General features: G+C 57.5%; 1 protein-coding gene across 1 annotated transcript in view; it reads right to left on the bottom strand.

The window, feature by feature from the left end:
- LOC137300779 (pleckstrin homology domain-containing family G member 5-like) overlaps positions 1-24289 on the bottom strand; it is a 97158-nt gene that overhangs the window by 21127 nt on the left and 51742 nt on the right. The window contains exons 5-11 of the mRNA XM_067970040.1: positions 21783-21843; positions 19436-19527; positions 18244-18380; positions 9015-9178; positions 5531-5868; positions 3404-4102; positions 2702-2816 (exon numbers count right to left, since the gene is read on the bottom strand). Of these exons, the coding sequence (XP_067826141.1) occupies positions 2702-2816; positions 3404-4102; positions 5531-5868; positions 9015-9178; positions 18244-18380; positions 19436-19527; positions 21783-21843 (1606 nt within the window). The remainder of the gene's footprint in view (positions 1-2701; positions 2817-3403; positions 4103-5530; positions 5869-9014; positions 9179-18243; positions 18381-19435; positions 19528-21782; positions 21844-24289) is intronic.

The following is a 24289-nucleotide window of genomic DNA, read 5'->3' as shown; positions in this document are numbered from 1 at the left end:
CTCTCCCTCTTCCCCCACCTTACAGCAGGGAGATGGAGTGGAGGGGAGGGGAGGGGAGGGGGAGGGGAGATGGAGGGGAGGGGATTCCGCACCTTCAGGCGAGGAACATGCATATTCAATGGCTCCCTCAGTAAATCCCCGTCCTGACCCGGTATGAAACATACATCACAACAGTGAGTGCACTTGAAAGTAATTGATTGCGAGGAGACCTGATCAGGCACAGAATTAATACACAGCCTTTCTGTTCGGTACAGTTTGGGGTAATTCCAGGTTCCCCCTTGGTTGGTGCTGAGCTGATCGCAGTCGGGGCAGTGATTGGTGCTACAATGCCCTCGGGGCCCTGGGTTAGGGAAAGGTCAATGTGCCAGGGTTCACACTCTGGATCACTATCCAGGAAATGGGCGGGGCCTGGGCGGGAGTGGGCGGGGCCCGGGAGTGGGCGGGGCCCGGGAGTGGGCGGGAGTGGGCGGGGCCCGGGCGGGACCCGGGAGTGGGCGGGGCCCGGGCGGGAGTGGGCGGGGCCCGGGCGGGACCCGGGAGTGGGCGGGGCCCGGGCGGGACCCGGGAGTGGGCGGGGCCCGGGCGGGAGTGGACGGGGCCCGGGCGGGACCCGGGAGTGGGCGGGGCCCGGGCGGGACCCGGGAGTGGGCGGGGCCCGGGCGGGACCCGGGCGGGAGTGGGCGGGGCCCGGGCGGGAGTGGGCGGGGCCCGGGCGGGACCCGGGAGTGGGCGGGGCCCGGGCGGGACCCGGGAGTGGGCGGGGCCCGGGAGTGGGCGGGGCCCGGGAGTGGGGCGGGGCCCGGGCGGGAGTGGGCGGGCTGAGCCGTGCCTGTCGGTTAGTGAAATGGGCTCGTTGATTGACTCGCTGAGGTATAAACATTTGAGGCAGTGACAGAGTGAAGGGCCGGTTTATCCCCAGGCTGGGAGTTGTGTTCGGCTCTGAGTTCAGTGCAGCGCCGTGTTCATTAACTCAGGCTCAAAGCCAACCCAAATTACACACAATGTAGATCGGTGAATCAAACAGTGTCTGGAGAAGCAAACTCAGGAACCTGCGAGACCACAGCCTGGCCCACCCTGGCTCACCCTGTCCCACCCTGGCCCACCCTGGCTCACCCTGGCCCACCCTGTCCCACCCTGGCCCACCCTGTCCCACCCTGGCCCACCCTGGCTCACCCTGGCTCACCCTGGCCCACCCTGGCTCACCCTGGCTCACCCTGGCCCACCCTGGCTCACCCTGTCCCACCCTGGCTCACCCTGGCCCACCCTGGCTCACCCTGGCCCACCCTGGCCCACCCTGGCTCACCCTGGCCCACCCTGGCTCACCCTGGCCCACCCTGGCTCACCCTGGCTCACCCTGGCTCACCCTGGCCCACCCTGGCTCACTCTGGCTCACCCTGGCCCACCCTGGCCCACCCTGGCCCACCCTGGCTCACCCTGGCTCACCCTGGCCCACCCTGTCCCAGCTCCAAGATCAACGGTCACTGTTTGATCGCAATTGTTGTCCTCGCCAAGCCCTGTAGTCACACAGTTAACAAGCCCAAGGTTATCAGTTCACCGCCTGTACTTGTACTGGGAGATCAGGGACAACGAAAGTCAATTGGTTCTGTTAATCTAATCAATGAAAGCAGACAGGACCAGCTACTGAGATCCAGGAAAAACAGTGTGACTCATTTCTCATCGAACCACCAGCCTCTCTCAGACTGGCCGTACTCCCCGCTGCTCTGGGCTCAGGCCCTGATACGAGTTTAGACCAAGGCTGATATTCTTACTGAGTGATTGTGAGGGTACGACCCACGATGATCTCCCTGGGAGTAAGTGGGCACATGGCTCCGAGGCCCCTCACCCAGCCCCCTGCCCCGACCCCTCACCCTCACCCAGCCCCGACCCCTCACCCTCACCCAGCCCCGACCCCTCACCCTCACCCTGCCCCGACCCCTCACCCTCACCCAGCCCCGACCCCTCACCCTCACCCAGCCCCGACCCCTCACCCAGCCCCGACCCCTCACCCCTCACCCAGTCCCCTGCCCCCAGCACCGAGACAACGGCGAGGGGCCAGTCCACCGGCGAGGGGCCGGTCCACCGGCGAGGGGTCTGCACCTTCAGGTCAGGGGGGAGAAAGCTGACTTATTCTGACAGTGGTGTTTCAGGGGTTAATCCCAGCGCAGTGCTGAAATGTAAGTCCAACATGAACAATTCCAGCTCAGGGAAAATGCCAGAGAAACAGCACAAAGGTTAATTCTCTTCACCTTTTAGATGCTGCTTCATGGTAACCAGACTCTGGGAAGGTCACAGAAATAAATCTCAGTGTACGGCCAGTGCATCGTCAGTGCACGGCCAGTGCATCGTCAGTGCACGGCCAGTGCATGGTCAGTGTACGGCTTGTGTACTGCCAGTGTACGGCCAGTGCATGGTCAGTGTACTATGGCTCGTGTACTGCCAGTGTACGGCCAGTGCATGGTCAGTGTACTATGGCTCGTGTACTGCCAGTGTACGGCCAGTGCACCGTCAGCATAAGGCCGGTGCACGGTCATTGTACGGTTGGGAGATTTCAAAGCCTCAGTGTGTACAGGCTGAACTGATGCTGGACAATGCACAGATTTACACAACAACTGGGTGTGCGAGTGTCACACACGTAGAATCAGATCTCATCAACCCAATGAGTGGGAAATGCGCAGCCAGGAATCATGCAATGGGCACGGACTCTGTCAGCTGTGAAGAGCGGCCCCATGTCCCGTCGACTGGTGGCCAGCAGTTGCTGGAAGTGCTTCACACCCGAGTGACACAGGAACAAGCTGAGTGACGCAGCCTGGGGAAATCTTAACCGGGAAGTCGCCAGGTACAAAGATTGAATAAGACAGAGAGGCACAGGAGCAAAGCGTCTTTACCAATATAGGAATTGCTGGACGATAATAGTCCGCGGTCCATCTAGTTCACCTTCCACCATCCGGGTAGTCGCTGATACAACGATAATGGATTGTTGACTGATCACAGCGATCAATCTCCATCAATCAGTCTCCAACAGACCCAGACATGAGGTGAGGAAACTCCCAGTGGGGGAGAGCTTTGGGAATCAGGTCCAAAGTCACCTGTTCCTCCCGAGCCTGTCACACTCACCACGTCATGTCTCAAATTACTCATATACTGTCTCCCAAAATGTTACCTTCTGAAAGAAATCGATCAGATTTGTGTTTGAATGAATCGACACTAACTGCTCCCACTGTCTCCCCAGGGAGCCTGTCCCATTGGTTTATTAATCAGTATAGACAGGTATCACCTTGCACACACTCCACCTCAGGACTGGAGTCTGGCTGGTCCTTGTATCCCACACACCAGGCGCTCCCCACCTGTGCTCCTCAGGAAGAGCAGAGTTTTCTTTACCTGATCTCCTTTGCCGATCCCTCACGCTTTTGCTGAGGTTTTATGGCTGGACGTTGGACCAAGTGAATTCTCCTCCAACCTGGTTGGCAGCTTCCGTGCGGTTAAAGACTCAGACTTGGCATGGCATTGCTGAACCAGTGCTGTCACCAGGCCGCGTAGGACCAGCTCCACTGTCTGCCCGCTGGCCGGGGGCTCGGGCCGTGACTGACCGCTGGCCGGGGGCTCGGGCCGTGACTGACCGCTGGCCGGGGGCTCGGGCCGTGACTGACCGCTGGCCGGGGGCTCGGGCCGTGACTGACCGCTGGCCGGGGGCTCGGGCCGTGACTGACCGCTGGCCGGGGGCTCGGGCCGTGACTGACCGCAGGCCGGGGGCTCGGGCCGTGACTGACCGCTGGCCGGGGGCTCGGGCCGTGACTGACCGCTGGCCGGGGGCTCGGGCCGTGACTGACCGCTGGCCGGGGGCTCGGGCCGTGACTGACCGCAGGCCGGGGGCTCGGGCCGTGACTGACCGCTGGCCGGGGGCTCGGGCCGTGACTGACCGCTGGCCGGGGGCTCGGGCCGTGACTGACCGCTGGCCGGGGGCTCGGGCCGTGACTGACCGCTGGCCGGGGGCTCGGACTGTGTCTGGCCAGGGGCTCGGGCCGTGACTGACCGCTGGCCGGGGGCTCGGGCTGTGACTGACCGCTGGCTCAGGCCATGACTGACCACAGTCCGCTGGCTCAGACTGTGACCATAAGACCATAAGAGACCATAAGAGATAGGAGCAGGAGTAGGCCATTCGGCCCCTCGAGCCTGCTCTGCCATTCAATTAGATCATGGCTGATCTGATTTTTACCTCAACTCCACTTTCCGCCCTTTCCCCATATCCTTTGACTCCCTCGCTGATCAAAAATTTGTCTAACTCAGCCTTGAATGTATTCAATGACTCGGCCTCCACAGCTTTTTTGGGGTAAACAATTCCAAAGATTCACGACCCTCTGGAGAAGAAATTCCTCCTCATTTCCGTCTTAAACGGGCGACCCCTTATTCTGAGACTATGCCCCCTAGTTTTAGATTCCCCCATGAGGGGTAACATCCTCTCAGCATCGACCCTATGGAGTCCCCTCAGAATCTTGTATGTTTCAATAAGATCTCCTCTCATTCTTCTAAACTCCAATGAGTATAGACCCAACCTGTTCAACCTTTCCTCATAAGACAACCCTTCCATACCCGGAATCAACCGAGTGAACCTTCTCTGAACTGCCTCCAATGCAAGTATGTCCTTCCTTAAATAAGGGCACCAGAACTGTACGCAGTACTCCAGGTGTGGTCTCACCAGCACCCTGTACAGTTGCAGCATGACTTCCCTGCTTTTATACTCCATCCCCCGAGAAATAAAGGCCAATATTCCGTTTGCCTTCCGGATTACCTGCTGCACCTGTATGTTGACTTTTTGTGTTTCATGTACGAGGACACCCAGATCCCTCTGTACCGCAGCATTTTGTAGTATTTCTCCATTCAAATAATAGTTTGCTTTTTTATTTTTCCTCCCAAAGTGGATGACTTCACATTTTCCCACATTATATTCCATCTGCTAAATTTTTGCCCATTCGCTTAACCTGTCAATATCCCTTTGCAGACACTTTGTGTCCTCATCACAACTTGCTTTTCCACCTATCTTTGTATCATCAGCAAATTTGGCCACAAGACATTCTGTTCCTTCATCCAAGTCATTGATATATATTGTAAATAGTTGAGGCCCCCAGCACTGAGCCCTGCGGCACCCCACTAGTTACAGAATGCCATTTTGAAAATGACCCTTTTATCCCGACTCTTTGTTTTCTGTTAGTTAGCCAATCCTCTATCCATGCCAGTATGTTACCCCCAACACCAGGAGCTCTGATCTTGTGCAGTAATCTTTTATGTGGCACCTTATCGAATGTCTTTTGGAAATCCAAATACACTGCATCCATTGGTTCCCCTTTATCCACCCTGCCCGTTACTTCCTCAAAGAACTCCAATAGATTTGTCAGACACGATTTCCCCTTCATAAAACCACGTTGACTCTCCTTGATTGTATTATGAGTCTCCAAATGTCCTGCTACTACTTCCTTAATAATGGATTCTAGCATTTTCCCAATGACAGATGTTCGGCTAACTGGTCTATAGTTACCTGCTTTCTGTCTCACTCCCTTCTTGAATGACTAACTGCTGGCCGGGGGCTCGGGCCGTGACTGACCGCTGGCCGGGGGCTCGGGCCGTGACTGACCGCAGTCCGCTGGCTCGGGCCGTGACTGACCGCAGTCCGCTGGCTCGGGCCGTGACTGACCGCAGTCCGCTGGCTCGGGCCGTGACTGACCGCAGTCCGCTGGCTCGGGCCGTGACTGACCGCTGGCCGGGGGCTCGGGCCGTGACTGACCGCAGTCCGCTGGCTCGGGCCGTGACTGACCGCAGTCCGCTGGCTCGGGCCGTGACTGACCGCAGTCCGCTGGCTCGGGCCGTGACTGACCGCTGGCCGGGGGCTCAGGCCGTGACTGACCGCTGGCACAAGGTGAGCTGCTGTCGGAGGAACGTCGGGAGTTGGTGGGTGGGAATGTTTGTGTCGCGTTTGGGAATGCAAGTTAAACATGGCAGCTGGTGAATGGCAGATCCGGACAGCCCCTTCCCTCTCCTAAATACACGCACACACCCCACCCCAGGGGACACCGGGCACTCACCTTTGTTTGGTGAGTGAGGTGTGATTTGCACGACCAGTTAATCAGTCGTGGATAATGAGGGTCGTTGTGGGCACTAACCATCACTGGAATCACCCAGGAATCCCTGGCAGCCTCGGCCTCTGTTAACCCTACGAGTGCCCGTCTAATCCTGCAAGCTGTTTAAAGCTGTGCTCACTGTTAACCCTTCAAGAGCCTAACTTTCCTGCTGTTGTGCAGGATACAAATCCGCCTGAAACTCAGCACCAAATATGGAGATTGGATCAAGGTTGAAGGTTGAAGGTGTCCTGTTATATTATTGGACAAACAATCCAAAGTCTGAGCTCACACTTGAAAAATGGCGACTTGGGTGAGGTAGCGGAGAGTGAGAAGAGTGTGGAACCCAGACCGGGGGAAAGGGGAGGAGGGGGGAAGGGATGGGAGAGGGGGGAGGGGAGAGGAGGGAGGAAGGGATGGGAGAGGGGGGAGGGGAGAGGAGGAGGGGGGAAGGGATGGGAGAGGAGGAGGGGGGAAGGGATGGGAGAGGGGGGAGGGGAGAGGAGAGGAGGGAGGGGTGGAGAGGAGAGGGAGGTGGAGAGGAGAGGGAGGGGAGGGAGGGAAGGGGAGAGGGAGGGGAGGGGGGAGAGGGAGGGGAGGGGGGAGAGGGAGGGGAGGGAGGGGAGGGGGAGGGGGAACAAGTGGGAAAGCCAAGAATGAGTAAAAACTCTGGACCCTCCCCAAATAATAAACAACAGCCAGAATCTGAAACCACAGCGAGACACAGAGCCTTTTTATCCAGGGCCAGGCTGGTGTGGAATGACCAGCCCCTCTGCTACTGGGCCGAGACCCTCTGAGGAGACTTCCAGGGACTCGATGAGTTTATACCTCATGCTGATCTCAGGCAAGGGTCTCCTCCGGTTACAGGGCCTGATACCTGGCACAGCACAGAGTGTCATGCTCCGGGTGTGACGGGAGGGGGTCCCGGGTGTGACGGGCGGGGGTCCCGGGTGTGACGGGCGGGGGTCCCGGGTGTGACGGGCGGGGGTCCCGGGTGTGACGGGCGGGGGTCCCGGGTGTGACGGGAGGGGGGTCCCGGGTGTGACGGGCGGGGTCCCGGGTGTGACGGGCGGGGGTCCCGGGTGTGACGGGAGGGGGTCCCGGGTGTGACAGGCGGGGGTCCCGGGTGTGACGGGCGGGGGTCCCGGGTGTGACGGGCGGGGGTCCCGGGTGTGACGGGCGGGAGTCCCGGGTGTGACGGGACAGTCATTCCCACAGCAGGATTAACGATTCCCAGTTGGGATTGGCTGAATTCATTTGCAGGATTAGTGGCACATTCCAGAGGGGAGTGATTCTGGAGAATGGACCCAAAGTTAGTTTCACTTCAGTGAAAGTACGAAATAATATTACATCATGACCTCAGAGAGGGAGAGAAAGAGACAGAGAGACAGACAGAGAGAGTGACATACAGAGAGACACAGAGAGACAGACAGAGAGAGAGAGAGTGACAGATAGAGAGTGACAGACAGAGAGAGAGAGAGAGAGTGACAGACAGAGAGAGAGAGACAGACAGAGAGAGAGAGAGACAGACAGACAGACAGAGTGAGTGAGACAGAGAGAGACACAGACAGAGAGTGACAGAAAGAGAGTGATAGACAGAGAGAGAGTGATAGAGAGAGAGTGACAGAGAGAGTGACAGAAAGAGAGAGACAGACAGACAGAGAGAGAGAGACAGACAGAGAGAGACAGACAGAGAGAGAGACAGACAGAGAGAGGGAGACAGACAGAGTGAGTGAGACAGAGAGAGACACAGACAGAGAGTGATAGACAGAGAGAGAGTGATAGACAGAGAGAGAGTGATAGACAGAGAGAGGGAGACAGACAGAGAGAGGGAGAGTGAGAGAGAGACAGAGACAGACAGAGAGAAAGAGAGACAGAAAGAGAGTGTCATACAGAGAGAGAGACACACACACACAGACAGGCAGAGAGAGAGAGAGACAGAAAGAGACAGAGACAGACAGAAAGAGAAAGAGACAGAGACAGACAGAAAGAGACAGAGACAGAGAGAGACACACACAGAGACAGAGAGAGACACAGAAAGAGAGCAAGACATAGACAGAGAGAGAGAGACAGACAGACAGAGTGACAGACAGAGTGAGAGTGATAGGCAGAGAGAGTGATAGACAGAGAGAGTGAGAGGGAGAGAGAGGCTGCTGCTTTGTGACCCGTCCCTCGACACTGTGCCACCCTGAGGGTGAGGGGGCTCCACACCAGTTCTCGCACCCTGAAACCACCAGCTCCCCCTCTCTCCCAATGAGACTATGAGTGTCAGCAGGATATTTGACTGCGAGTTTTCACAGGGCAGTGGGGTCCTGTTCTCAGCTGATGACCGCACATTGTGTGCTGGAACCCCGGGTTCATTCCTTTCCCTCCCGAACCCAGGGCCACTGAGGTTAACTGCAGCCTTTACTCCCACCTGGTGAGATCCGCTGACCGGGGATCGCTCCCTTTAATTGGCACAGTCCGGGGATCGCTCCCTTTAACCGGCACAGTCCGGGGATCGCTCCCTTTAACCGGCACAGTCCGGGGATCGCTCCCTTTAACCGGCACAGTCCGGGGATCGCTCCCTTTAACCGGCACAGTCCGGGGATCGCTCCCTTTAACCGGCACAGTCCGGGGATCGCTCCCTTTAACCGGCACAGTCCGGGGATCGCTCCCTTTAACCGGCACAGTCCGGGGATCGCTCCCTTTAACCGGCACAGTCCGGGGATCGCTCCCTTTAACCGGCACAGTCCGGGGATCGCTCCCTTTAATCGGCACAGTCCGGGGATCGCTCCCTTTAACCAGCTGGTGATCGCGGTCTTTCCATTTAAGCCTCTGTCATTTCAGCGATCGGTGACCTGTAACAATCTGATCACAAACACACGGGCCATTCGCAGCAATCCTTAAAGAGACAGTGTATCTCACCCCCATGTCCGCACTGTCTCGCCCCTGCAGAGGCTGCTCCAACCGGTCAGGCACTGGGGTGCAGATGAACGCGGGGCTGGCGGACGATTGCCTCATGATGGGTAAACTCAATGATTTGAATTCCTTAAGGGCTTGTTCCACCTTCAGCTCACTGCCAGGTTTAGCTGCGGAGAGGAAGCAAAGAATGTGATTCGAGCTGGAGCCAGAGAGAGCGTTCCCTCTCGTCACACGCAGGCCGGAAACAGATCAGAGCAGAGATCGGTACAAACACACCCACAGGCTGCACCGTATCGACCCCCATCCCCATCCCCATCGACCCGAGAAGAAGCAGCCTCTCTCCAGTAGAGCTGAAATCATCAGCATCTGACACAGAATTACCCTGGGGTCAGCGACTGATTGAAGTCCTAACTGGGCCATGGCACAATCCAAATCTCTGCCATCTCACATCTGTCACCGTGACAATCACACCCCGGTACACACTCGATGCCAATCACACCCAGTACACACTCGATGCCAATCACACCCCGGTACACACTTGATGCCAATCACACCCAGTACACACTCGATGCAAATCACACCCAGTACACACTCGATGCCAATCACACCCAGTACACACTCGATGCAAATCACACCCAGTACACACTCGATGCCAATCACACCCCAGTACACACTCGATGCCAATCACACCTGGTGCACACTCGATGCCAATTACACCCAGTGCACATTCGATGCCAATCACACTCTGGTACATACTCATGCCAATTACACCCAGTGCACACTCGTGCCAATCACACTACAGTACACACTCAATGCCAATCACATTCTGGTACACACTCGATGCCAATCACATTCCGGTTCACACTCGATGCCAATCACACTCCGGTACACACTTGATGCCAATCACACTTTGGTACACACTTGATGCCAATCACACCCAGTGCACACTTGATGCCAATCACCCTCTGTACACACTCGATGCCAATCACACTCCGGTACACACACGAGGCCAATTGCACCCAGCGCACACTTGATGCCAATTACATCCAGTGCACACTTGATGCCAATTACACCCAGTGCACACTTGATGCCAATCACCCTCCGTACACACTCAATGCCAATCACTCTCCGGTACACACTCAATGCCTATCACACTCCAGTGCACACTCAAGGCCAATCACACTCCAGTACACACTCGAAGCCAATCACACTCCTGTACACACTCGATGCCAATCACAGTCCGGTACACACTTGATGCTAATCACCCTCTGTACACACTCGATGCCAATCATGCCCAATGCACATTCGATGCCAATCACACTCCGGTACACACTCAAGGCCAATTACACCCAGTGCACACTTGATGCTAATTACACCCAGTGCACACTTGATGCTAATTACACCCAGTGCACACTTGATGCCAATCACCCTCCGTACACACTTGATACCAAACATGCCCGGTGCACATTCGATGCCAATCACACTCTGGTACACACTCATGCCAATCACGCCCAGTGCACACTCGAGGCCAATCGCATTCCGGTACACACTCAATGCCAATCATACCCGGTACACACTCGACGCCAATCACACTTGGTTCACAGTCAATGCTAACCACCCTCGATACACACTCGATGCCAATCGCACTCCGGTACACACTCGATGCCAATCGCACTCCGGTACACACTCGATGCCAATCGCACTCCGGTACACACTCGATGCTAAACACACTAATCTGGCTTTCCCGCTCTATCATACTCCTGGTTTAACAGGCAGCATCTTCCAGGATCACCGCAGTGGGACAGACCGTTCAGTATGAGTCGGGAAGTGGAATGGGATCGAGGCTCCAGGTACGCAGCAGTGGCTGTGCAGATACGCTCGGCGCGCAGATACGCTCGGCCTGCAGATACGCTCGGCTCGGCGTGCAGATACGCTCGGCTCGGCGTGCAGATACGCTCGGCGCGCAGATACGCTCGGCCTGCAGATACGCTCGGCTCGGCGTGCAGATACGCTCGGCTCGGCGTGCAGATACGCTCGGCGCGCAGATACGCTCGGCTCGGCGTGCAGATACGCTCGGCTCGGCGCGCAGATACGCTCGGCCTGCAGATACGCTCGGCGTGCAGATACGCTCGGCTCGGCGTGCAGATACGCTCGGCTCGGCGCGCAGATACGCTCGGCTCGGCGCGCAGATACGCTCGGCCTGCAGATACGCTCGGCGTGCAGATACGCTCGGCTCGGCGCGCAGATACGCTCGGCGCGCAGATACGCTCGGCCTGCAGATACGCTCGGCCTGCAGATACGCTCGGCCTGCAGATACGCTCGGCGTGCCAGTGTGAATAGGAGCTGCTCACTCTGGTTGCTCACTAACCCCCATATTAAAGAATCTCAATATTGACAATAAACCCCCTACATGGTTAAACGTGAATCTGCTCACTCTTTTTAGTGATCAATCTGTCTGAAAGTTCTATCACCAAATGTAAATTAACCCCCATCCCACCCAGCCCCTGCGGTCCCCACTGCATCTCTAGAATAAAAATAAACCAGGCATAAAAACAAGAAATGAACACAGAAAATGCTGGAAACACTCAGCAGGTCAGTTAGTCTCTGTGAGGGGAGAGGACAGATAAACATGTGGCCTCTGGACCCTTCTCAGGTCTGAACACCGAAAGGGTCCAGACCTGTCCAACAGTATCTCACGGACCCTTCCAGCCACTCACCTCCTGATCCAGGGGCATAGAATCACGGAGTATTTCACTGACCCGCCTGTTTACTGTCTCTGGACACCTGGCTCACACAGTGAGAGGGAGTGGCTATACATCACCTGTATGCTAATGAGATGGTACCAGCCCTCTGCTCACCTGTGGCTCTATTTTCTGGGCTCTCAGAATGTGTCAGACATGGCTCAGTGACATCACTCTGCCCTCTGACTCAGAAGGTCATGGGTTCAAGCCCCACTCCAGAGACTTGAGCACAAAATCCAGGCCAACACTCCCAGTGCAGTACCGAGGGAGCGCTGCACTGTCGGAGGGTCAGTACCGAGGGAGCGCTGCACTGTCGGAGGGTCAGTACTGAGGGAGCGCCGCACTGTCGGAGGGTCAGTACCGAGGGAGCGCTGCACTGTCGGAGGGTCAGTACTGAGGGAGCGCTGCACTGTCGGAGGTGCCGTCCTTCAGATGAGACATTAAACTGAGGCCCTGTCTGCCCTCTTAGGTGGATGTAAAAGATCCCATGGCCACTATTCGAAGAGGAGCAGGGGAGTTCTCCCCGGTGCCCCGGTGTCCTGGGCCAATATTTATCCCTCAACCAGATTATTGGGGTTATTTATCTCATTGCTGTTTGTGGGATCTTGCTGTGCACAAATTGGCTGTTGTGTTTCCTACATTACAACAGTGACTACGCTGCAACAACTTGCATTTATATACAACAACTTGCATTTATATACAACAACTTGCATTTATATAGCACCTTTAACATAGCAAAAACATCCCAAGGCGCTTCATATAATCGTATAAAAATCAACTCGAGCCAAAGGAGGAGACATTAGGAGGGGTGACCAAAAACCTGGTCAGAAAAATGGATTTTAAGGAGGGTCTTAAAGGAGGAGAGGCAGAGAGGTGCCTCATTGGCTGTGAAGAACTTTGGGACATCCTGAGGTCATGGAAGGTGAACACTGCACAATTCAAACAGTTTCAAACGATGAACCTCGTGGTAGGTGGAGGGGCGAGGGCGCGGGCACAGGGTGAGGGGCGAGGGCGCGGGCACAGGGTGAGGGGCGAGGGCGCGGGCACAGGGTGAGGGGCGAGGGCGCGGGCACAGGGTGAGGGGCGAGGGCGCGGGCACAGGGCGAGGGGCGAGGGCACGGGCACAGGGCGAGGGGTGAGGGCACGGGCACATGGCGAGGATTGAGGGCGAGGGGCGAGGGCGCGGGCACAGGGCGAGGGCGCGGGCACAGGGCGAGGATTGAGGGCGCGGGCACAGGGCGAGGGTTGAGGGCGCGGGCACAGGGCGAGGGGCGGGCACAGGGCGAGGGGCAGGCACAGGGCGAGGGGTGAGGGCATGGGCACAGGGCGAGGGTTGAGGGAGTGGGCACAGGGCAAGGGGCGGGCACAGGGCAAGGGGCGGGCACAGGGCAAGGGGTGAGGGCGCGGGTTGAGGGCGCGGGCACAGGGCGAGGGGTGAGGGAGTGGGCACAGGGCGAGGGGCGGGCACAGGGTGAGGGGCAGGCACAGGGCGAGGGGCAGGCACAGGGCGAGGGGTGAGGGCACGGGCACAGGGAGAGGGGCAGGCACAGGGCGAGGGGTGAGGGCGCGGGCACAGGGCGAGGGGCGGGCACAGGGCGAGGGGTGAGGGCGCGGGCACAGGGCGAGGGCGCGGGCACATGGCGAGGTGCAAGGGCACAGGACGAGGGGCGAGGGCACAGGGCGAGGGGTGAGGGCACAGGGCGAGGGGCGGGCACAGGGCACAGGGCAAGGGCGCGGGCACAGGGCGCTGGAGCAGTTACTGAAAGTGTCAACTTAATTTATGCGGGAGAATGTGTGAAGGAGTCTGTCTCATTCTGCAGATTAAGGGACCATCTCCCAACGTACGTATGTGTGTGTGTGTGTGTGTGTGTGTGTGTGTCTGTGTCTGTGTGTGTGTGCGTGTGTCTGTCTGTGTGTGTGTGTCTGTGTGTGTGTGTCTGTCTGTGTGTGTGTGTGTGTCTGTGTGTGTGTGTCTGTCTGTGTGTGTGTGTGTCTGTGTGTGTGTCTGTCTGTGTGTGTGTGTGTCTGTGTGTGTGTGTGTGTGTGTCTGTGTGTGTGTCTGTGTCTGTGTGTGTGTCTGTGTGTGTGTGTGTCTGTCTGTGTGTGTGTCTGTGTGTGTGTGTGTGTCTGTGTGTCTGTCTGTGTGTGTGTGTGTGTCTGTGTGTGTGTCTGTGTGTGTGTGTGTCTGTCTGTGTGTGTGTGTCTGTGTGTGTCTGTGTGTGTGTCTGTGTGTGAGCCTTTCCCTCGGTGTGACACTGTCTGTTTTGTTCTCTTCCCCAACTCTCTCCCTTACTCCCCATTTCCCTACTCTCCCATCTCTTCTTCACTGTCTCACTTCGCTCCTCTCCTGTCTCTCCCCAGTCCCCATCTCTCCCTTGCTCCAGTCCCCTCTCTCTCTTCCTCACTCACTCTCTCTCTCTTTCTCCCCTGCTCCCTTGTCTCTCTCTCCTCTGCTCTCCTGTCTCTCTCCCCCACTCCTCCATCTCGCTCTTTCCTCACTCTCTGTCTGGCTCTCTGTCTCACTGACTGCTAATCCTAGTATTTATTGTTGATTCTTCCTGTGGAATTTCTCAGACTCTGCTGAGACAGGCTGGCATTCGCTGACCCTGGGGTTATCACCCAGCCCCGGAGCTGTATCCAGGGTGTATCCAGGGACTGACAGGGCTGGTCAGTTTCTCAACGACTCGGACTCAGTCCAGCCTGGGTTTAACCCTTTAAGAGCTGCACTTCCACCCTCAGCAGAAAACTTACTCATTGTCCACAACCAACCAGTGAACATCTGGTTCTCTTTCACATTTGAAAAACCTTCCATCACCTCACCCCACCTTCCCAACACCTTGATCTCCCAGCTCATTTACTCAGCATCTTACCCGTGCTGTACCTGCCATGAATATTTGTCACACTGCTTGTCTGACATCCAGTACTGGATGAGCAGAAATTTCCTCGAATTAAATATTGGGAAGATCGAAGCCACTGTCTTTGGTCCCTGTTGCAAACTCCGTTCCCTGACCACCGACTCCATCCCTCTCCTCGGCCACCGACTCCATCCCTCTCCTCGGCCACCGACTCCATCCCTCTCCTCGGCCACCGACTCCATCCCTCTCCTCGGCCACCGACTCCATCCCTCTCCTCGGCCACTGTCTGAGGCTGAACCAGGCGCAACCTTGGTGTCCTATCTGACCCTGAGATGAGCTTCTGACCACATATCCACTCCATCACCAAGACCGCCTCCCTCCAGCTCCGTAACATTGCCCGTCTCCGCCCCTGATTATTCCAACACTCTCCTGGCCGGCCTCCCATCTTCCACCTTCCATAAACTTCAGCTCATCCAAAACTCTACTGCCCATATCCCATCTCGCACCAAGTCCCATTCTCCCATCACCCCCTGTGCTCGCTGACCTACATTGGCCCCTGGTCCGGGAACGCCTCAAATTTAAAATTCTCATCCTTGTTTTCAAATCCCTCCATGGTCTCACCCCTCCCTATCTCTGTAACCTCCTCCAGCCCTACAACCCTCCGAGATCTCTGTGCTCCTCCAATTCTGGCCTCTTGTCCATCCCCAATTTTAATCACTCCACCATTGGCGGCCGTGCACTCAGCTGTCTAGGCCCTGAGCTCTGGAATTCCCTCCCTAAACCTCTCCGCCTCTCTCCCCTCTAAGTCATTTCTTAAAACCTACCTCTTTGACCAAGCTTTTGGTCACCTGTCCTAATATCTCCTTATGTGGCTCGGTGTCAAATTTTGTTTGATAATCACTCCTGTGAAGCGCCTTGGGACATTTCACTATGTTAAAGGCGCTATATAAATGCAGGGTGTTGTTATAACAGCCGTGATGATTGGTGTCAGTCTGAGCTTGTTCCCAGAGTTCGCTGCTCCGTGTCCTGTCTCACAATGTGAATAGCACAGAACCTGGATCAGATTCTCGATAGCTCTACAAGTCACTTCCCCATGACAGAGTTCTGGTCACTCATCATCTTCCCTTTCCTCTTTCTAAAACCACTTCTCAATCCAGTTTGTTAATTTTCCAGCCGGGGTCCCTGCTCAGAGATCAGGAGGCAGGTGCTCCCCCTCCCTCTATCAAGCGGTGCTGAGGCCCATCGCGGCCCCTCACCCATCGCCAGCGCTAGAGAGAAGTGAACTCAGCACAGACCAGGGATCAAAGCTCACTGTGGTTTAGTGCTGTACCGAGCAGTGCAGGAATCAGCTGTGCTATCAGCATAGGAAGGAACATAGGAACAGGAGGAGGCCATTCAGCCCCTCGAGCCTGTTCCACCATTCAGTGAGATCATGGCTGATCTGTATCTTAACTCCATTTACCCGCCTTGGTTCCGTAACCCTTAATCCCCTGACCCAACAAAAATCCATCAATCTCAGTTTCAGAATTTTCAATTGACCCCCAGCCCCAACAGCTTTTTGGGGGGAGAGAGTTCCAGATTCCCACTCCCCTTTGTGTGAAGTGCTTCCTGACATCACCCCTGAACGGCCTGGCTCTAATCTTAAGGTTCTGCCCCCTTGTCCTGGACTCCCCCCACCAGAGGAAATAGTTTCTCTCGATCGACCCTATCAAATCCTTTAATCATCTTAAACACCTCGATTCGATCACCCCTTAATCTTCGAAACTCAAGGAAACACAAGCCAAGTCTATGTCCTCATAATTTAACCCTTTCGGCCCCGGTATCATTCTGGTGAATCTGCGCTGCACCCCCTCCAAGGCCAATATATCCTCCCTGAGGTGCGGTGTCCAGAACTGAATGCAGTCTCCAGATGGGGTCTGACCAGAGATTTATATAAATTGCAACATAACTTCCTCCCTTTTGTATTCTAACCCCCTAATTATGAGCAGTCATAACCCGTCAACTCTGTCTGCCACCCAGGGGGTCAGCTTGTGAACCCAGACAGGGGTATGGGGAGAGAGTGCACACTCCCAGACAGGGGAACGGGAAGAGAGTGCACACTCCCAGACAGGGGAATGGGGAGAGAGTGCACACTCCCAGACAGGGGAATGGGGAGAGAGTACACACTCCCAGACAGGGGAATGGGGAGAGAGTGCACACTCCCAGACAGGGGAATGGGGAGAGAGTGCACACTCCCAGACAGGGGAATGGAGAGAGAGTGCACACTCCCAGACAGGGGGATGGGGAGAGAGTGCACACTCCCAGACAGGGGAATGGGGAGAGATTGCACACTCCCAGACAGGGGAATGGAGAGAGTGCACACTCCCAGACAGGGCAATGGGGAGAGAGTGCACACTCCCAGACAGGGGAATGGAGAGAGAGTGCACACTCCCAGACAGGGGAATGGAGAGAGAGTGCACACTCCCAGACAGGGCGATGGGGAGAGAGTGCACACTCCCAGACAGGGGAATGGAGAGAGTGCACACTCCCAGACAGGGGAATGGGGAGAGAGTGCACACTCCCAGACAGGGGAACGGGGAGAGAGTGCACACTCCCAGACAGGGGAATGGGGAGAGTGCACACTCCCAGACAGGGGAATGGGGAGAGAGTGCACACTCCCAGACAGGGGAATGGGGAGAGTGCACACTCCCAGACAGGGGAATGGGGAGAGAGTGCACACTCCCAGACAGGGGAATGGAGAGAGAGTGCACACTCCCAGACAGGGGAATGGGGAGAGTGCACACTCCCAGACAGGGGAATGGGGAGAGAGTGCACACTCCCAGACAGGGGAACGGGGAGAGAGTGCACACTCCCAGACAGGGGAATGGAGAGAGTGCACACTCCCAGACAGGGGAATGGAGAGAGAGTGCACACTCCCAGACAGGGGAATGGAGAGAGTGCACACTCCCAGACAGGGGAATGGAGAGAGAGTGCACACTCCCAGACAGGGGAACGGGGAGAGAGTGCACACTCCCAGACAGGGGAATGGGGAGAGAGTGCACACTCCCAGACAGGGGAATGGAGAGAGTGCACACTCCCAGACAGGGGAATGGGGAGAGAGTGCACACTCCCAGACAGGGGAATGGGGAGAGAGTGCACACTCCCAGACAGGGGAATGGGGAGAGAGTGCACACTCCCAGACAGGGGAATGGGGAGAGAGTGCACACTCCCAGACAGGGGAATGGAGAGAGAGTGCACACTCCCAGACAGGGGAATGGAGAGAGAGTGCACACTCCCAGACAGGGGAATGGAGAGAGTGCACACTCCCAGACAGGGGAATGGGGAGAGAGTGCACACTCCCAGACAGGGGAATGGAGAGAGAGTGCACACTCCCAGACAGGGGAATGGGGAGAGTGCACACTCCCAGACAGGGGAATGGGGAGAGAGTGCACACTCCCAGACAGGGGAATGGAGAGAGTGCACACTCCCAGACAGGGGAATGGGGAGAGAGTGCACACTCCCAGACAGGGGTATGGGGAGAGAGTGCACACTCCCAGACAGGGGAATGGGGAGAGAGTGCACACTCCCAGACAGGGGTATGGGGAGAGAGTGCACACTCCCAGACAGGGGTATCTCCAGCCCCTCTTGGCCACCTACCTTTCACTTTCAGGTAATGCCCCCCAAACCGATAGGCCTCGAAGTTGAGGGGCAGCGGAGTGTAGGAATGATCCAAGAAAACTTCCACCTGATTGAACTCAATGCCTTTCCTCTCGAACACTGGCAGCAGTGCCTCCCTGTGCAAGAAAAACACACACCTCAGGAACGTACGGAAAATGCTGCAACATTGCTCCATTCACAGGGAGCTCAGGATCGGGGTGTATTTCACACTCGGTCAGATCGACACAACCTATTCTATTTACACTGGGGACACTGGGGCGGGGCCCCGGGGACACTGGGGCGGGGCCCCGGGGACACTGGGGCGGGGCCCCGGGGAGGGCCGAGGGGACACTGGGGCGGGGCCCCGGGGAGGGCCGAGGGGACACTCGGGCGGGGCCCCGGGGAGGGCCGAGGGGACACTGGGGGGGGGGCCCCGGGGAGGGCCGAGGGGACACTGGGGGGGGCCCCGGGGAGGGCCGAGGGGACACTGGGGCGGGGCCCCGGGGAGGGCCGAGGGGACACTGGGGCGGGGCCCCGGGGAGGGCCGAGGGGACACTGGGGCGGGGCCCCGGGGAGGGCCGAGGGGACACTGGGGCGGGGCCCCGGGGAGGGACGTGGGGACATTGGGGTGGGGCCCCCGGGGAGGGCCGAGGGGACACTGGGGTGGGGCCCCGGGGAGGGCCGAGGGGACACTGGGGGGGGGCCCCGGGGAGTGACGCAGGGACACTGGGGGAGGGCCCCGAGGACACTGGGGCGGGGCCCGGGGACACTGGGGCTCTGACACTCAGTTAGAATCTGTAGCGTCCTTGCTCTCTCCAGTGCTCGTCTCCCTCACTTATGCCTGATCAGCTGTTCTGTGCACAGTGGAAGGAGGGTCACAGGGAGAATGGATATAAATTCATCCATTCGAGCAAAGCATCAAGTGTGCGAGTGCGCTGAACTCGGGTTTATTGCCTGAATCACACAGGACGAGCAGGGTGATTCCCCAATTCCATCCCCGGCCTGGATTACTGCGAGTGTGTGGACATCAGGTGCGAGCAGGGCTGTGATGACCCCTGTAGTCCAATAGCTGGAGTGCTGCCTGTACTGTGTGACTATACCAGAGGGACCCAGTGAGAGTCAGCACTCTCAGGGTGGCCTGGTGCAGGAGGTGGTGGATATAAGGGAGACAGTGAGAGTCTCTCAGACTTACCCCAGTGTCTTTTTCCTCATTGCAGGGATGATCTCTGTCTCAATGTTGACATTCAAATCAAACTTCAGAGTGAAACACTCCTTACTGGGATCCTGCGGAACCAGGAGAAAGATTTAGCACCAGTGAGTGACACAGGAGGACAGGACCTGAGGTCGTCCCCAGCAGCACAGAGGGGCACCAGACACAAGCACAGGGCACAGAATCGCACTGCAGACTGCTCCCCCTCAATAATATCACAACCATCCGCATTCCCAGTCTCAACAGATAATGTGTAAGACCAGGAGTCTGTTAGCTCACAAATCACCTCTGCTACAGGCCTTAGAGTCTGTCCAGAACTGACAGGCCAATGTCCATTCAATCCAGCATACATCAACACAGCACTGACACCTCAACCAAACATCAGTCAGACAACACGGCTACATTGTCAATTCAGGACCAATGTGGGAAACTCAGTACCTGCCCTGGGAGTGTTTGATGGGACAGTGTAGAGGGAGCTTTACTCTGTATCTAACCCGTGCTGTACCTGACCTGGGAGTGTTTGATGGGACAGTGTAGAGGGAGCTTTACTCTGTATCTAACCCGTGCTGTACCTGACCTGGGAGTGTTTGATGGGACAGTGTAGAGGGAGCTTTACTCTGTATCTAACCTGTGCTGTACCTGCCCTGGGAGTGTTTGATGGGACAGTGTAGGAACATAGGAACAGGAGGAGGCCATTCAGCCCCTCGTGCCTGCTCCGCCATTTGATAAGATCATGGCTGATCTGTGATCTAACTCCATATACCTGCCTTTGGCCCGTATCCCTTAATACCTTTGGTTGTCAAAAAGCTTTCTATCTCAGATTTAAATTTAGCAATTGAGCTAGTATCAATTGCCATTTGTGGAAGAGAATTCCAAACTTCTACCACCCTTTGTGTGTAGAAATGTTTTCTAATCTCACTCCTGAAAGGTCTGGCTCTAATTTTTAGACTGTGCCCCCTACTCCTAGAATCCCCAACCAGCGGAAATAGTTTCTCTCTATCCACCCTATCTGTTCCCCTTAATATCTTATAAACTTCGATCAGATCACCCCTTAACCTTCGAAACTCTAGGGAAAACAACCCCAATTTGTGTAATCTCTCCTCGTAACTTAACCCTTGAAGTCCGGGTATCATTCTAGTAAACCTGCACTGCACTCCCTCCAAGGCCAATATGTCCTTCCGAAGGTGCGGTGCCCAGAACTGCTCATAGTACTCCAGGTGCGATCTAACCAGGGTTTTGTATAGCTGCAGCATAACTTCTGTCCCCTTGTACTTCAGTTCTCTAGATATAAAGGCCTGCATTCCATTAGCCTTATTGATTATTTTCTGCACCTGTTCATGACACTTCAATGATCTATGTACCTGAACCCCTAAGTCCCTTTGGACATCCACTGTTTTAAACTTTTTACCATTTAGAAAGTACCCTGTTCTATCCTTTTTTGATCCAAAGTGGATGACCTCACATTTGTCTACATTGAATTCCATTTGCCACAGTTTTGCCCATTCACCTAATCTATCAATATCGCTTTGTAATTTTATGTTTTCATCTACACTGCTTACAATGCCACCAATCTTTGTGTCATCGGCAAACTTAGATATGAGACTTTCTATGCCTTATTCTAAGTCATTAATAAATATTGTGAATAATTGAGGCCCCAAGACAGATCCCAGCGGGACTCCACTAGTCACATCCTGCCAATGTGAGTACCTACCCATTATCCCTACTCTCTGTCGCCTTTCGCTCAGCCAACTTCCTAACCAAGTCCGTACTTTTCCCTCGATTCCATGGGCTTCTATCTTAGCTAACAGTCTCTTATGTGGGACCTTATCAAATGCCTTCTGGAAGTCCATATAAATAACATCCATTGACATTCCCCTGTCCACTACTTTAGTCACCTCTTCAAAAAATTCAATCAGGTTTGTCAGGCACGACCGACCTTTCACAAATCCATGCTGGCTCTCCCTGATTAACTGAAAATTCTCGAGGTGTCCTTATAGAGGGAGCTTTACTCTGTATCTAACCTATGCTACACTGTGATTGGGGAGGGGCAGGGTGAGTTTGGGGGGAGCGTTCGGGTGGGGGGGGGGGGGAAGAGAAATTAGGTGGTCTGGGAGGGGGGAGTGGTGGGAGTTTGGGTGGGTCTGGGGAGTGAAGAGAGAGGTTGGGAGGTCCGTGGGAGGTGGGGTGAGGAGATCGGGGTGAGGAGATCGGGGGAGAGATTAGGGAGGTGTGGGGGGAGTTTGAGGGGTCTGGGGGAAGAGATTTGGGGGGGTCCAGGTGGAATTTGTCACGTGACATTAAACACAATAAATGTGAGGGTGACTCTCACATCTGTGTGTCGACGACGAGTTTTCTTCTTGTTCAACTTCAGTGCAGAATTCCTCTGATCGCTGTGGGACAAGGGAAATCCGTGAGAACAGGTTTACCATAAATTCACCACATCGCCCCCACCCACGCCCCCCGACACTGACCCGCCCACGCCCCCCGACACTGACCCGCCCACGCCCCCCGACGCAGACCCGCCCACACCCCCCCGACGCAGACCCACCCACGCCCCCCGACGCAGACCCACCCACGCCCCCCGACACTGACCCGCCCACACCCCCCCGACGCAGACCCACCCACGCCCCCCGACACTGACCCGCCCACGCCCCCCGACGCAGACCCACCCACGCCCCCCGACACTGACCCGCCCACACCCCCCCGACGCAGACCCACCCACGCCCCCCGACGCAGACCCACCCACGCCCCCCGACGCAGACCCACCCACGCCCCCCGACGCAGACCCGCCCACACCCCCCCGACGCAGACCCACCCACGCCCCCCGACGCAGACCCACCCACGCCCCCCGACACTGACCCGCCCACGCCCCCCGACACTGACCCGCCCACGCCCCCCGACGCTGACCCGCCCACGCCCCCCGACGCAGACCCGCCCACGCCCCCGACACTGACCCGCCCACGCCCCCCGACGCAGACCCGCCCACACCCCCCCGACGCAGACCCACCCACGCCCCCCGACGCAGACCCACCCACGCCCCCCGACGCTGACCCGCCCACGCCCCCCGACGCTGACCCGCCCACGCCCCCCGACGCTGACCCGCCCACGCCCCCCGACGCTGACCCGCCCACGCCCCCCGACGCTGACCCGCCCACGACCCCCCGACGCTGACCCGCCCACGACCCCCCGACACGGACCTGCCCACACTCCATGACGCTGACCCGCCCACGACCCCCCGACACTGACCCACCCACACTCCCTGACAGCCAACCCCCAGACTCCCTGACAACAGACCCACCTACACACTGTGACACCGATCTACCCACACACCCCCACCCAGACACACTGACACACCCCCACACACTCTCCCCTCAACCTCAGTTCCAGATGAGCCGTTCGAGGTTAGGGAGTTTGCGTGTGAGGAATCTCGAACGGGAAACGATTTCCTGTCACTCCGTGCGACCTCCCACACCCCTCCCTCGCGGGCCCAGGAGGTGAGGGGAGTGAGTGGTTCTGCCCCTCGGTGTTACTGGGACCTGGGCTCGTGGGCTGGGCAGGGGGTAAAAGCTCTCAGTCACGGTTAGGACCAGTGCGGACTGTGAACAGAAACACGGAGTGGGGGCGGTGGGGGCGGTGGGGTCAGTGTGGTCAGTGCGGACGGTGCGGACGGTGCGGACGGTGTGGTCAGTGCGGACGGTGCGGACGGTGTGGTCAGTGCGGACGGTGCGGACGGTGCGGACGGTGCGGACGGTGTGGTCAGTGTGGTCGGTGCGGACGGTGCGGACGGTGCGGACGGTGTGGTCAGTGCGGACGGTGCGGACGGTGTGGTCAGTGCGGACGGTGCGGACGGTGCGGACGGTGCGGACGGTGTGGTCAGTGTGGTCAGTGCGGACGGTGCGGACGGTGTGGTCAGTGTGGTCAGTGCGGACGGTGCGGACGGTGTGGTCAGTGTGGTCAGTGCGGACGGTGCGGACGGTGTGGTCAGTGTGGTCAGTGCGGACGGTGCGGACGGTGTGGTCGGTGCGGACGGTGTGGTCACTGTGGTCAGTGCGGTCGGTGCGGACGGTGTGGTCGGTGTGGTCTGTGCGGACGGTGTGGTCAGTGTGGTCAGTGCGGACGGTGTGGTCGGTGCGGACCGTGTGGTCAGTGTGGTCAGTGCGGACGGTGTGGTCAGTGTGGTCAGTGCGGACGGTGTGGTCGGTGCGGACCGTGTGGTCAGTGTGGTCAGTGCGGACGGTGTGGTCAGTGTGGTCAGTGCGGACGGTGTGGTCGGTGCGGACCGTGTGGTCAGTGTGGTCAGTGCGGACGGTGTGGTCAGTGTGGTCAGTGCGGACGGTGTGGTCAGTGTGGTCAGTGCGGACCGTGTGGTCAGTGTGGTCAGTGCGGACGGTGTGGTCTGTGCGGACGGTGTGGTCAGTGTGGTCAGTGCGGACGGTGTGGTCTGTGCGGACGGTGTGGTCAGTGTGGTCGGTGTGGTCAGTGTGGTCGGTGTGGTCAGTGTGGTCAGTGTGGTCAGTGTGGTCGGTGTGGTCAGTGTGGTCAGTGCGGACGGTGTGGTCAGTGTGGTCGGTGTGGTCAGTGTGGTCAGTGCGGACGGTGTGGTCAGTGTGGTCAGTGCGGACGGTGTGGTCAGTGTGGTCGGTGTGGTCAGTGTGGTCAGTGCGGACCGTGTGGTCAGTGTGGTCAGTGCGGACGGTGTGGTCTGTGCGGACGGTGTGGTCAGTGTGGTCAGTGCGGACGGTGTGGTCAGTGTGGTCGGTGTGGTCAGTGTGGTCAGTGCGGACGGTGTGGTCAGTGTGGTCAGTGCGGACCGTGTGGTCAGTGTGGTCAGTGCGG

The sequence above is a fragment of the Heptranchias perlo genome, chromosome 32 (assembly GCF_035084215.1).
Source record: "Heptranchias perlo isolate sHepPer1 chromosome 32, sHepPer1.hap1, whole genome shotgun sequence".
NCBI lineage: Eukaryota > Metazoa > Chordata > Chondrichthyes > Hexanchiformes > Hexanchidae > Heptranchias > Heptranchias perlo.
The sequence above is the reverse complement of the archived record's forward strand: the minus strand, read 5'-3'. Positions and strand labels throughout refer to the sequence as shown.